Source organism: Scylla paramamosain, chromosome 7 (genome assembly GCF_035594125.1).
Source record: "Scylla paramamosain isolate STU-SP2022 chromosome 7, ASM3559412v1, whole genome shotgun sequence".
In the NCBI taxonomy this organism is placed as follows: Eukaryota; Metazoa; Arthropoda; class Malacostraca; order Decapoda; family Portunidae; genus Scylla; species Scylla paramamosain.
In genome coordinates, this window is record NC_087157.1 from 9,685,484 (window position 1) to 9,701,146 (window position 15,663).

General features: G+C 41.5%; 1 protein-coding gene across 1 annotated transcript in view; it reads right to left on the minus strand.

Annotated features, from left to right (window-relative positions):
- Positions 1-402: 402 nt before the first annotated feature.
- LOC135102037 (midasin-like) overlaps positions 403-15,663 on the minus strand; it is a 58,560-nt gene continuing 43,299 nt past the window's right edge. The window contains 2 exon segments of the mRNA XM_064006683.1: positions 403-1,489; positions 9,238-9,448. Coding sequence (XP_063862753.1) covers positions 555-1,489; positions 9,238-9,448 — 1,146 coding nt within the window. The 3' untranslated portion in view covers positions 403-554.

Below are 15,663 nucleotides of genomic sequence, written 5' to 3' on the forward strand. Positions count from 1 at the left end.
TTACTTTGAAGTTGGATATATTCAGTTTTGACATATAGATATGAGTCAGACATTGTAATGGACATGTTAATTACATGGAAGATTGTTCTAACTGCACACATCAAGAATAGGAACATCTTGGGTTCAACTCAGAACAAATGTACAAGACTAGAGTCATGCTCAACTTTTTTTAAGGGTGGTGTCTTTGGCATGTCCAGTCAGAATGTGTTTTTAAAACACCATCAGTAGGTGCAATTCACTTTGATGCAGATCATCTCCTCACCAGCAAAGTATCACAGAAAATATGGGAACCTAAACTCTGTTGGTGATATCTTTTTACCCTTGAATAACTTAATAAAAACCTACCTAACAGGGAAATGGAATTCTTGATCTCTCATTATTTTATGCTAAGAACACTAATCATTACAACATCAGTTTATTAAAAACATATACTGCATACAAACTTGCTTTATATGAACTGTTTTTACAATACAAATCAAAATTGGTCATAAATAATTACTCTAATACAATAATGTACAAATGTGCAAATAACATTAATCATAAATGGAATTTCATCAGTGAGCTGCATCAGCTGTCACCAATTCAAACCACTGCCTAAGAGCTGTGGCCAAAGCATCAGGAAGTGTGTCTATGTCCCTTACTACTAAGAAAAATGGGAAGGGGAAGGACTCCACTATAGACTTCATCACTCCTCCTTCATATATTAATGTATCATAGAAGGAATACCTATTATCCTTAGCATCCAAGACCAGAAAGACAATAAATATTCTGGCAGCTCGGGCAGCTCTTACAGCTGCCTTGACTGTTTCCATTCTGGTCTGAGTTTGGCCATCACTCAGGATGAGCAGTAGCTGGGCTGTGTCTGGGTGACCATGGCTTCCAGTGATGCGGGAACCACTGAGGATGGCCACACTATCCTCTAACATTCTACTAAAGTTAGTTACTTTCTGGTCAAATTTTAAGTTGGTGAGAATTCTATTTCCTGAAGTTTCATTAAATGGCTGATCAAGAGGATGCAAAATTTTTGTAGTGGCCCCAAAACTAATAACTCCTAGCTGACCCACCTCCAGCAAGGTAAGAGCACGAGTAACTAGGGCAACACTTTCCACTGCCAGGCTTCCTGCCCGAGCTTCCATCATGGACTCAGAATCATCTACTGCCACCAGAATTTGATATGTCCTCTTACTTGGTTGTGTTCTTCTGAGCCATATTTTATCTTTGCGAAACTGCGATGCAATGTATGGAATCACTTTCCTCATGTTTAGCCGTTTCCCTGTTCTATAATCACCCTGCAGCCTGGCTGCCTGTGTAGGTTCCAGAATTAGGCGAAGCTGTTCACACAACTGCATTGCCACTGAAGCCACTTGAGCCTCCTGCCTTGCCCAAGATGACCCTTCACATTCATCATGAGTGCTCACAACTTCTATTTGCCGTCTGGTCTTCTCAACATCTTCATCAAATTTGGCAACTGGTTTATCTTTTTCTTCATCTGAAATTCAAACAAAAACAGTTAAGTTGAATTTATATTACGAAAGAGACAATCATGTCAGCCAACACTTCTATCATATAAACAGACTGATGTGCATATTATATAGAAATGTGAAAAATTAAGTGTTAACAGCACTTGATTTTCCATCATGTGAGAAGTAATTGGCTGGCAATGATGAAAGATTCAGTTTTTATCATAAGAAATCATCATAAAGAACTGTGATAGGTACAGGTTTTCTTGTTTAAACCAGAAATTATTATTATATTTCACAGTAGTCATTAGTTAATATAAGACAGTTTTCTTTCCCTTACTAAATCAACAGAAAAGGGGGACCTTAGCCCCCTCACTCCGTCCCTTTTAGCTGCCTCCTGTGACAAGGGAATACAGTGGTAGTATTCTCAGCCCCTTTCCACCCAGGGTTGACAGGGTTAAGAGTGAAAATGATGATGTAAGGGTGTGTGGTGCTTTTTTTAGGCCACTTTGAATGGGATTGCAGGCCTGATATACAGATAGGTAGACTGACACTGACTTAGTTTTCTGCAGAGATTTAACTTTTTTTTTTTTTCTGATGAATGAAGGTCTGTTTTTATTTTGCAGTATTTCCTTTGCTTATGTACATGAGAAACTAGATAAATGGTACAGACCACACAACCCATACTGACCAACATGAGCATATGCAATTTTTATACTGACTTTCAAAAATATCAATAGAAAACAATGACAATATTGAAATATCAACCCTTCAAAAAAGATAAGGAAACAAGTAATATATCACCAGCAAAGTCCCCAATGATGCATGTCAACAGCCATATGGATGCCTTTATAAAAGTCATTATTGTTTCTGTTGTTTTTTTTTTAATCAGCTTAGGAAAAGGCTAACTGATAAGGTGATAGAAATATCCTCTATCTATCTATCTATATAATGAGCGACACTCTCACACAAGATGGCCCATCTTGAGAGAGAGAGAGAGAGAGAGAGAGAGAGAGAGAGAGAGAGAGAGAGAGAGAGAGAGCATTGCATCAAGGTCACTCGCTGGCTGTCTTTTCTATTTTCCCTCCAGATGGCATGGTTATAGAAAATCATGATAATTCAAACACAAGCTTACCCCTAGCAATTGTGCCATTGCCAACCACAATCCAGAGGTAAACTGTGTGCCTCTGTCAGAGGATATGAGCTGGTATGCCAAAGAGGGCGATCTAGTTGATGACTAAGGCGCATGCACAAGTTGTGGTGGAAGAATCTAAGAGTGGGATTGCTTCAGGCCATCTTGTAAACCTGTCAACAATGGTGAGAAGGTGAGTTACCCCTCTGGACTGTGGGAGAGGCCCGACGATGTCCATGTAGATGTGATCAAAGCATCAATAGGGCAGTGAACCTCTTCAGTGGTGCTTTGGTGTGGCAATGGATCTTTGAAGTTTGACAAGGGGTGCAAGCTCTTGACCAGTTATCAACATCCCTACATAGCCCATGCCATATGAATTTGGCTGCAATCAGTATCTTCATGGCCTGGATGAAAGGATGAGCAAGGCCATACACGGTGTTGAAGATGTGGCGTCACCAGCAAGCAGGGATGATTGGTCTTGGGTGTCCATCACAGAGGAGAGTAGAGTTTGAAGGACCGAAACGTACATCTTCCAACACCAGGCCAGAGATGGCAGTACGACAGGCGACTATCTCTTCCTCCACCTGTTAACTTGCTGCCAGAGCTGTGTAGTCGATGCCTGGTTCCAAGGTGTTGATGGAGTTGATGGAGCATGAAAGTGCATCTGTGACCTTATTACTCTTCCCTGAGATGTGTTGAATGTGTGTAGTATATTCTGAAATATAGGCAAGGTGTCGTTGCTGCCTGCTGGCTGACCAAGGATAAGACACCTTGGTAAAAACAAATGTGAGTGGCTTATGGGCAGTAAAAGCTGTGAACTCCCTGCCCTCGAGGAAGTAGTGAAAGTATCGAATTGCTAGAGTGTGAAGTTCCCGGTTGAAAGCCCTGTATTTCCATTCCAGGGGTCATAGGTGGCAAATGAAAAGGCTAGAGGTCACCATTCACCATTAACAAGTTGTTCCAGAACTCCTCCCACCACTGTTTCTGACGTGTCGATCACGAGAGTGGTTGGTGCATCGGCTTGCGGATGAACCATCATTGTTGAATTAGCCAATCCTGCCTTGGTGTTCTCGAAAGTGATGGAAGCAGCATTGGTCCATATGAGCTTTCTAGACTTGCTAGTGAGGAGCTGGAAAAGCAGTTCCACGATCTTAGTTGCTGCTGGTATGAAGTGGTGGTATAAAGTTACAATGCCAATAAATTCCTGGAATCCTTTCATAGTAGTGGGTTTCGGGAACTTGTGAATAGCATCAACTTTGGTTGGAAGTGGAACGGCCCCGTGTTGGTCAATGCAATGGCCAAGAAAACTGATGGGGGAGAGGCCAAACTGGCACTTAGCCAGATTGATGGCCAGGTCATGTTCACTTAACCTCTGGAAAAACTGTCTGAAGTGAGTATAGTGTTCTTGGCATGTACGACTCACGACTAGGATGTCATCCAGGCAGATAAACGCAAAATCTAGGCATGGAATGCATGGACAGCATTCCTGAGGCTAAAAGGCATGCATAAGAACTCAAAAAGACCAAGCAGGGTGATTATGGGAGTTTTGGGGATGTCATCAGAATGAACTGGAATCTGGTGATAGCCTCATACCAAGACAATCTTCAAAAAATATCTTGGCACTGTCAATATTCACCATGAAGTCTTGAATGTGGGGCACTGGGTACCAGTCTGCTGTAGTGATATCATTCAGATAGTGGTAGTCCCCACAAGGCCTCCAGCCCCCAGTTGATTTTCAAACCATGTGCAGTGGGGATGCCCATGGGCTATCTGAGTGATGCACAATACCCATTTCCTCCATTTTTCTGAACTCCTCCTTAGCTTGTGAGAGCTTGTCAGGAGGAAGCCTGTGTGCCCGTGCATGTAGAGGTGGACCCGTGGTGGTAATGTGGTGCATTACACCATGCTTTGGTACTGCTAAATGGAACTGTGGCTTGACGATATCCAGATAGTCCAGTAGTATCTTGGCATACACACTGTTTGAACAAGACACAGAGTCAAGATGATGCGCTGGTAACAGGGCATGGCAAAGGTTAACCGATTCAAATGTTGTTGAATCAACAATGCAACGTCCTTTCATGTCGACAAGCAAAGAGTGTGCATGGAGGAAATCTGCACCAAGCAGTGATTGTGAGACATCAGCGATGGTAAATGTCCACTTGAAATGACAGTTGTTGAAATTTAGGTGGATGGTGCATGTGCCGTATGTCTTGATGTTGCTTCTGTTGGCTGCTGCCAAGAATGGACCTCTCTTCCTACACTGAGTGTCTTTGCTAAAGCCAGGCAAAACACTAATCTCTGCCCCTGAATCAACGGGGAAACGGCGCCCAGAGTGGCAATTGTTGACATTGAGGAGTCAATGTTCACGTCCGGCAGCAGTAGCTATTACCGACGGCCGGCTGCCCAGGTGCATGCAGGGTGGATGGCATCAGCAGGCTTCGGAGCACCAATGTTGGTGATAGTAAGACCAGTTCTCATGGGTATTAGCCAGCAACTTCAATGTTGTTCCATCAGGATGAGTACTGGTGGTTACAGTCGGCGCGAAAAAAATGTCCCCACCTGCTGTATCATTAAGTTTTAACAACACAACATTACGTTCTTGTTTATTTAGGTTTATTTAGCCACCAGCGGACACGAAAACACTTGTCACGGCCAATAATGAACATCTGGCATCTCCATGCTTTCAATTTAATAATGTGACAGATTAACGAGATTCAGTAACCGCCAGGCAGTGTGTGAGGGAGGGTGTTTACTCCCTCCTGTCACGGAGAGGTACTTCCCGCTTCTGCTCCCGTTTCCTCACATATCGCTCGCCTCTCCTCGTGATATCGGTCACCCTTTGCTTCAGAATGGGGCCTGCCAAGCTAAGAATGGAGGAGAAAGGTGCTATACTGGCTCTATTTCGCGAAGGCCTCAGCAAAAGAGAAGTGGCAAGAAGGACAAGAAGATCAGCGAAGTGTGTCCGTAATGTCATCAAAGCAACCAGTGCCCACGGCGGTGTTATTCAAAAGAGAAAGCAGGGGTCGGGGAGGAAACGAAAGACAGGCCAGAGGACGGACATGCTGTTGCGACGTGAGGTGCTGAAGAACCCTTTCATCACCGCCAAGGAATTAAAAGGAATGCATAGAGATGTGCTGGGAGATGTGGCAGTGAGAACACTTCAACAGCGGCTACAGAAAGATTTCAAGCTACCGTGTCGTCGGGCAGCTCACAAACCTCTCCTCACCGAAAAAATGAGAAAACAGCGGCTTGATTTCTGCGGACGCTACAAGCACTGGACTTCAGCAGACTGGCGAAAAGTTGTGTTCAGTGATGAATCTGCCTTCAAAACTATTTCAAAAGGACAGAGAACCGTGCGACGTCCTGTGGGTGCGAATCGTTTTGACAGCAAGTACACGGTAAAGACGGTTAAGTTTCCAGCAGGTGTGATGGTGTGGGGTTGCTTCAGTGGTAAGAAAGGTAGTGGGGGCTTGTACTTTTTAGACAAAAACATGAACATGAATGCTGCGCTGTATATGAACGTGCTGACAGATCACATGCTCCCATTTTATGAATCCCACGAGAACGCTCATTTCCTCCAGGACGGTGCTCCATGCCATCGGGCAAAGCGTGTGATGGAGTGGCTTACAGAGAACAATGTTTCGTTAATTGAGTGGCCAGGGCACAGTCCAGACTTAAATCCAATAGAAAACTTGTGGAATGAACTAAAAAGAAAAATTGGCAAACTCTCAGTGAACACTGTCGGCGCTATAACGGAAAAACTTCGTGTGCTGTGGGATGAAACTGACTTGGATTATTTCAAAAAATTATCTGACAGTATGCCAAGTCGCATAAATGCCGTTCTGAATGTAAAAGGAGAGATGACAAAATACTAATGTGCACATATGACAGTAATATTAGTGTTTTATTATCCCTAAAAAATGATAAGGTAAAGAATGGTAGAATTGTTAATGTTGTTGTGTTATTATTGTTATTGTTAGCAGGTGGGGACATTTTTTTCGCGCCGACTGTAGCACAGAATGTTGGGTCACGGCTGTGATGTTGGTAATGAAGGTTTCGTCCTGCTGTTTGGCCTGCCACAGCACATCTGCTCCCACCACCAACTGACGGGGATGGGTGAATTTGTCATCCGCAAGGATTAGGCAGATGTCGTCAGACATCTGCTCCAGAAAGAATAGGAAACATGGCATATGTCCATCCATCAGGGCAAGCATCTCGTTCATTAGTATGGGTGGTTTGCGGTTGCCGAGGCCATGAGGCCATCCATGTGCAAAAGTTTTTTGCCCTTGCACGCTTGCTTAGGCTGAAGGTACTGGTAAGGAGCTTCTTGATTCCTTTATAATTGCCGTCAGCAGGAGGGTGGCGGAGGAAGTCGATGACGTGCCCAGCTGTTTCCTGATCCAGTGCACTGACCACATAGTAATATTTGGTAGTGTCAGCAGTGATTTGGCGTACGTGGAACTGGGCTTTAACCTGTTCGAACCACACCTGAGGTTGTGAAATCCAGAAAGTGAGTAGCTTGAGTGATACTGCATTCTGTTGATCTTTGCTGTCTTTGGTAGACATGGTGAAATCCAAAAGAAGTCGTTTTGGATTTTCCAGGGTCACCACTGTAGTGATTCTTAGTAAGTAAACGATGACAAAAGTGGAGCAGTTTACTCAGTAGCAGAGACAATACAATTCAAATGTATGTGGAAGAGAAGGGGTGTGGTCATGCTGGCTGTAAAGTGAATTCTGCCTGGTCTGGTGGTACGCACCAGCAGCTCACCTCTCTCCATCACCAATTGGTTAGCAAGGGAGGCGAGAGTGCTCAAGCTATGGACCGTAATGTAGCTTCAGTGGCAAGACTCAAGTTGGTAGAATGATGGTTTGAAGATCTAGTGGTCTGTGGTGCCACAAATAATATATATATATATATATATATATATATATATATATATATATATATATATATATATATATATATATATATATATATATATATATATATATTGTTATGTGGGGCATAAGGAAGAAGTGAGAGTATGAAGAAGAGGAGAAAGAAGAAAGGAGAGAAAGGGAAGAGAAAGCAAGAGCAAAGAGCACAAATGCCAGATGTATGATGACTGGGTGGCCATGTGGCTCTGAGTTTACTGTAAAATCATCTTGTATCTAATCATCCTTCTTCCCCATTCTGTTTACCCTACTTCTAGTTGTCCCTTCAGTTCAAGTCTCACCCAGTATTTAATTGACGAGTCCCCCTTGCTCACACAATAATCAGAATATATCCAGGCCCCATAGGTCAGTCACCAGAATTTTCAAGAGATAATAATTTTGTTGTGCCTGCTAGCAGTTTGAGTGTGGGGGTGAGCAGGGAGGGTGGGGAGCCCTCATTCTTCCCCCCTCCTCTCTCACATGACTCACACTCCTGTGATGACTAAGGATGGCATGTTCTCACAACTCAGTCACAGTCTGTACTTTTACAAGAGATAGATATGCATTCAAGGCAGTGCTAATGCGAGAAGACTGGGAGGAATACAGCTAGACAGGCCAGTTGCTTTAAGGGGTATTTGAATAATTTACCACAATATACCCCTGCTTATATGTGTAGTGTTTAGGTGTCTCCATTAACCTGACTATGAGAGTAGTTATTTGTAATACAGTTGATATACTTGTGATGTGACCCCTTGGCTGTGTGTGTGTAAGCCTGGTGCAGTGAGCAGTTGACAACCTTTCTATTTGTGTTTGTGGGCAACTTGTCTGTGTATATGTTGTTTTGTTACATACTACTGTGATCTAGTGCTCTCTTAGAGTGTTGTTCTTGGACGGGGAACAGGGCTTGTCTTCTGGGAACTTGATTATAATATTGCAAAGCAGAGGGAGATAGTGTTCTATGAAAAGTGAGTGGATATTGTCTTGTCATTCATGAAGGCAGTATTCTGTAGTATGTTATAATCCTTATGTGTTTGTTGCTTGTTGTGATTGTCCCTTTCTAGAACATAGCTGATGATTCTTTCTTAGCAAGGGGGTGGGAGGTGGGGTGGGGGGGATGATCTGTTGGTGTTATAATATTCCCTTGCTGTAGGTGGGTGAAACAGGCTGATGACCTCATTTGTGTAACCTGGTGTTATGACCATCTGTGTAAAGGGTGCAAGACTCAAAAGAGGACTTTGTAACCTATATTTAGCCCTGCACCAAGTCACATAGGTGGTGACTTGTGGGAAGCTAGCCCAGTTTGAGACAGCTGTAAAAGGGGCAGGAATCCATGGTCATAACAATGTGTGTGTGTGTGTGTGTGTGTGTGTGTATATATATATATATATATATATATATATATATATATATATATATATATATATATATATATATATATATATATATATATATATATATATATATATATATATATATATATATATATATATATATATACACACAGTATGTGTACTACAATTAGCTGCCCTGGCAAAAAAGGGGCAGAGGCAGGGAAATCCCCTCCTAAATTTTCTCAACTGTTACAAGAAAATTCATAGGTCATGTTTTTTTTTTTTTTTTTTTTTTTTTTTACAGACCAACTTGAATCATATTACATATACTATTTAATTTTCCTAATACTCAAGAGAGTATAAAAAAAAAGCTTCCTGATGATAAAGTGAGGAAAGTCACCTTGGTCTGGCATCAAAGTATGGAAGTAGGTCTCTGGTGGACGCTGGATGATATTTTCCAGCACTGTCTCTCCTTCTGTAACTATTTGTGCCTCTCCCTCGGCTTGTGGGTCCTGCTTGCCCTGACGCTGCTCCCTTTGTTCTTCATTTTTGCCTTCCTGGCTGGTGGCCTTCTTCTCTTCTCCAGCTTCTCCTAGCTCTTCTTCCTCAACCTGTTCAAAACATTTGTTCTAGATGAAAATATCTCTTTAAGAGGTAAATTAAAGACAAAAATCTATAAGGTATAATGTAAAAAAAAAAGCACGAGACTCAAAATTTCCTGTAGTTTTAAGGCTCAAAAAGGCATGAAGTCCAGCCACTGACCTTTAACCCCTTCTCAGCACCAGGCAGATGTATGTCTAAATCTAGAGTATGCTAAGTTTGGTCCATACATTGATACATGTATCTATATTGTTTTCCCACACATGGGCACTCCATATTGACATCTATATATAAGTAGCTGGCTGTGACAATAGATCATGTGTCAAAAGTAAACAAATGAGTAAATTGCACTTAAAGGTAGGCACACTGTGTGCATTAGTCATTCACCATTGGTTTACTTTACCTGTCTAGTATGACCTAGACAGAGTATATGCAAATGTATTATATCTCATTATAGACTACATTTTCTTGGCTTTTATGTGATATAGATCTGATTTCATTATGTTGAATAACTGAAGTTATAAAATGATGAATAATAGTGTGTTAAGCAGGAAACATTTTCAGATTTTGAAACTTTCACATGGCCCAGTAAACTTTTGAAGAAAAAATCTATTAACATGCAGCATCTCTTAATAATTCATTAAGAACAGACTTGGATACCCCATGACAATAATTTCAGTGCTTCCCATTGGCTCAGTTGCACTGTCTCAGCACCACTCTCTCTAGGAGAAGGGATGGACAGTGCTGACAGACATACAATAATTTCTACTACTTTTTCTTCCTCATTCATCTCTCTCTCTCTCTCTCTCTCTCTCTCTCTCTCTCTCTCTCTCTCTCTCTCTCTCTCTCTCTCTCTCTCTCTCTCTCTCCTCACTGTAAACCGTCTTAGGACAGTGAGAAATTTTATAGTGAGGATCTGTTGTTCATTCTCAACATTTTTATCTTCTACTCTTAAAAAGATTTTGAAGTGATTTGCCTTCCCTATTCAAGATCACATGAGAGAGAGAGAGAGAGAGAGAGAGAGAGAGAGAGAGAGAGAGAGAGAGAGAGAGAGAGAGAGAGAGAGAGAGAGAGAATGCACTATCACCATGGTAATATGCTGTGTTGCCAAACAGCCAAACTAACATCTTGTGATGGTGCACTTTCTCTCTCTCTCTCTCTCTCTCTCTCTCTCTCTCTCTCTCTCTCTCTCTCTCTCTCTCTCTCGGCAATAGATAAGTAATAATTGTACCTTAATAACATAGCTAACTATAATAACTTGACACAAAATGTAATGATATTGGCATTAGCAATGCCGTACAACAGTTTGGGCTGGCTGGTGTGGCACATCTTGATAGAGAAAACTTGCGTGTTGCCAGCAATGAAGTTTTTTATTGTCATTTATAGAAACTTTCATGTATGTAACACTAATTTTTGGGGGTTACAATAGTGTACACTAATGTCTTGCGTTAAAAATTAGCCATCATTATCAACAGCTGCCTCTTGAAACATCACGTATTTACTGAATGAGATAGTGATGGTGATAGCATGATTGATGAGGTATACAGTACTATGATTAATGAATGTTAGCTGCACACACAATAGAGATATGATCATATCAATGTTATTTCTAAGATGTAGGGGAAATCATCGAACAGAATACATTATTAACTCCATTTCAAGGTGGTTGGGGCTTGGCCCCTTGTTGCAGCCAGCTACTCATATAGACTCTGCCACAAAATTGACTAAACTATTGGATCTATATATATATATATATATATATATATATATATATATATATATATATATATATATATATATATATATATATACCATAAACTAGTTTTAATATACATCCATATAGGTATAGGATGGTTAGGAATCACTCTACTGATGGTAGATGAGTCAGAATCATCAAAGTCATCCACAAAATCATCATTTAGCTTATATCCTCCACTACCAAAGCTGTTATATTTTCCAACTTAAGATGTCTCTTGATCCTTGACATAATAGACTAATAGGAATAGAGAAATTCTAAAAATGCATATCAACCATCAGCAAAGGACAGGCAGTGACTGTCACTGAGAGGCATTCAGCATTCTCCACTGGTTTCCAGGGGTTTGAGCTGGCATGAGATGTCAAATAGCAACTTACGAGTATGTGAATAATTTTGCTGGTAGAAAGGAACCTTTTATAAAAAGACCATGCTACAACCTAAAGTAGTCATGAGACTAAATGTTTATATCCCATTTTCAAAACATTTATGTATAGATAGTTCCTCCAATGGGAATGGGTTCAACAAAACAGAAAGCAACAGAAACAACACCAACAATTTTTTTTTTTTTTTTTTTTTTTCATTTCCCTTCACTATCAAATAGAGGTCTAAATTTTACTTTTATCATAAATTCTGAATACTGAATATCTTGAAAACCATGCAGTTTTTCCATAGATAGGGTCTGCACATCAAACCTCACATCTGACACCATAGTAACAACAATGACCAGAAACTAATGTTTCATTGTATCATTGTATCATCTGGGGAGGGGACCATCTGGGGAGGGGACCATCTGGGGAGGGGACCATAAATGTCCCCAGGTCGGACTGCCTTTCCGTCGACGACCCTAAGTGTCTTGACACCCCCCTCAACTTTTTCTTCATTAACTTCTGCAACATTCGCGGTCTAAGATCTAATTTTCAATCTGTAGAACACCACCTCTCCTCTTCTAAACCTCATCTTCTTTTCCTCACTGAAACTCAGGTGTCTGAGGCAACTGACAGTAGCCCCTTTTCTGTTCCCTCCTACTTTCTCTATCCTCATTTTCGATCCAAAGCTGGATGCTGCGTTTATGTGCGCAATGACTTAACCTGCTCTCGTGCCCACGCTCTTGAATCTTCCGAGTTTTCCACCATCTGGCTACGACTACAGAGTCATTCTCATACTAAATTTATCTGTGCTGTATCCCTCTCTCCTAACTCCTCTGACTATAAGAAATTCTTTGACTACTTAACTTCCAAAGTGGAGCACATTCTGACCCTCTTCCCTTTTGCAGAGATCTCCATTCTTGGAGACTTCAATGTTCACCACCAGCTTTGGCTTTGCTCTCCCTTCACTGACCATCCTGGTGAACTAGCCTACAACTTTGCTATCCTCCATGACCTAGAGCAATTGGTGCAACACCCTACTCGTATTCCTGACCGTCTTGGAGATACGCCCAACATTCTTGACCTTTTCCTGACCTCTAATCCTTCTGCTTATGCTGTCACCCTTTCTTCTCCGTTGGGCTCCTCCGATCACAATCTCATATCTTTATCTTGTCCTATCACTCCAATCCCTCCTCAGGATCCCCCTAAGCGAAGGTGCCTCTGGCGTTTTGCCTCTGCTAGTTGGGGGGACCTGAGGCGGTATTTTGCTGATTTTCCTTGGAATGACTACTGCTTCCGTGTCAGAGACCCGTCTTTGTGTGCTGAGCGCATAACAGAGGTGATAGTGTCTGGCATGGAGGCGTACATTCCTCACTCTTTTTCTCGTCCTAAACCTTCTAAACCTTGGTTTAACACAGCTTGTTCTCGTGCTATACATGATAGAGAGGTGGCCCACAAAAGGTACTTAAGCCTTCCTTCACCAGAATCTCATGCACTTTATATTTCTGCCCGGAACCATGCCAAGTCTGTTCTCCAACTAGCCAAAAACTCCTTCATTAACAGAAAATGTCAAAACCTTTCAAGATCTAACTCCCCTCGTGATTTCTGGCATCTAGCCAAAAATATCTCCAATAACTTTGCTTCTTCTTCTTTCCCTCCTCTACTTCAACCAGATGGCACCACTGCTATCACATCTATTTCTAAAGCTGAACTCTTTGCTCAAACCTTTGCTAAAAACTCTACCTTGGACGATTCTGGGCTTGTTCCTCCCTCTCCTCCACCCTCTGACTACTTCATGCCTCGTATTAAAATTCTTCGTAATGATGTTTTCCATGCCCTCGCTGGCCTAAACCCTCAGAAGGCTTATGGACCAGATGGGGTCCCTCCTATTGTTCTCCGAAACTGTGCCTCCGTGCTTGCACCTTGCCTAGTCAAACTCTTTCAGCTCTGTCTGTCAACATCTACCTTTCCTTCTTGCTGGAAGTTTGCCTACATTCAACCTGTTCCTAAAAAGGGTGACCGCTCTAATCCCTCAAACTACCGTCCTATTGCTTTAATTTCCTGCTTATCTAAAGTTTTTGAATCTATCCTCAACAGGAAGATTCTTAAACATCTATCACTTCACAACCTTCTATCTGATCGCCAGTATGGGTTCCGTCAAGGCCGCTCTACTGGTGATCTTCTGGCTTTCCTTACTGAGTCTTGGTCATCCTCTTTTAGAGACTTTGGTGAAACTTTTGCTGTTGCCTTGGACATATCAAAAGCCTTTGATAGAGTCTGGCACAAAGCTTTGATTTCCAAACTACCCTCCTACGGCTTCTATCCTTCTCTCTGTAACTTCATCTCAAGTTTCCTTTCTGACCGTTCTATTGCTGCTGTGGTAGACGGTCACTGTTCTTCTCCTAAATCTATTAACAGTGGTGTTCCTCAGGGTTCTTTCCTGTCACCCACTCTCTTCTTATTATTCATTAATGATCTTCTAAACCAAACTTCTTGTCCTATCCACTCCTATGCTGATGATACCACCCTGCACTTTTCCACGTCTTTTCATAGACGTCCAACCCTTCAGGAGGTAAACATATCACGCAGGGAAGCCACAGAACGCCTGACTTCTGATCTTTCTAAAATTTCTGATTGGGGCAGAGCAAACTTGGTATTGTTCAATGCCTCAAAAACTCAATTCCTCCATCTATCAACTCGACACAATCTTCCAGACAACTATCCCCTCTTCTTCAATGACACTCAACTGTCCCCCTCTTCTACACTGAACATCCTCGGTCTGTCCTTTACTTATAATCTGAACTGGAAACTTCACATCTCATCTCTAGCTAAAACAGCTTCTATGAAGTTAGGTGTTCTGAGATGTCTCCGCCAGTTTTTCTCACCCCCCCAGCTGCTAACTCTGTACAAGGGCCTTATCCGTCCATGTATGGAGTATGCTTCACATGTCTGGGGGGGTTCCACTCATACTGCTGTTCTAGACAGGGTGGAATCAAAAGCTTTTCGTCTCATCAACTCCTCTCCTCTAACTGACTGTCTTCAGCCTCTCTCTCACCGCCGCAATGTTGCATCTCTAGCTGTCTTCTACCGCTATTTTCATGCTAACTGCTCTTCTGATCTTGCTAACTGCATGCCTCCCCTCCTTCCGCGGCCTCGCTGCACAAGACTTTCTTCTTTCTCTCACTCCTATTCTGTCCACCTCTCTAACGCAAGAGTTAACCAGTATTCTCAATCATTCATCGCTTTCTCTGGTAAACTCTGGAACTCCTTGCCTGCTTCTGTATTTCCACCTTCCTATGACTTGAATTCCTTCAAGAGGGAGGTTTCAAGACACTTATCCACCAATTTTTGACCACTGCTTTGACCCTTTTAGGGACTGGCATTTCAGTGGGCATTTTTTTTATTAGATTTTTGTTGCCCTTGGCCAGTATCCTTCCTACATAAAAAAAATAAAATAAATAAAAAAAAAAATAAATAATATAAATTTGTCATTATAAACTAAAAAGTTACCTAACTTTTCAGATTATGAGCAGATACATTTGAAATGGCAAAGTAGATGGCCTTGTGCTAATATAGTATTGTAATGCCACTGTTGCAAGCAACAATATTCATTTGCTTGGAGCACAAAATATGGCTTGAATAGTCACCTTCTAACTCACCAAGTTAATTAAATCTTTATTCACTTTTCAAGTTAACTGCTCTTTTAATATGATGAGCATATACAGTCATTTAAAATATGTTTTTGTAATCCAAGTGAGTGGTTATTGTAGCATGTGACTTGCCACAGCTTGCAAATCAGTTTATTAACAAAACAAAAGGAAGGCTATGCAACTAATAATAGCAATATGCTCATACTGTCCCATTCAGCCCTATTAACTCTGAAGACTGTGTTGGATTTTATGATTATAAATAGCTACAATGCAGCAGGAGTGAGTTGCTGTGTTAGGCTATGGCATATATGGTGGAGGGAGAGAGCAATGATAGTGGTGCAACACACTCAAAACTCTTAAGGTTTTATTCAGTTAACCTGATCTAAAGCATTTAATTATAAAATCTTTGCAACTTTCTCTATAAATCATCATTACTTCATTATAAAAAAAGTTTG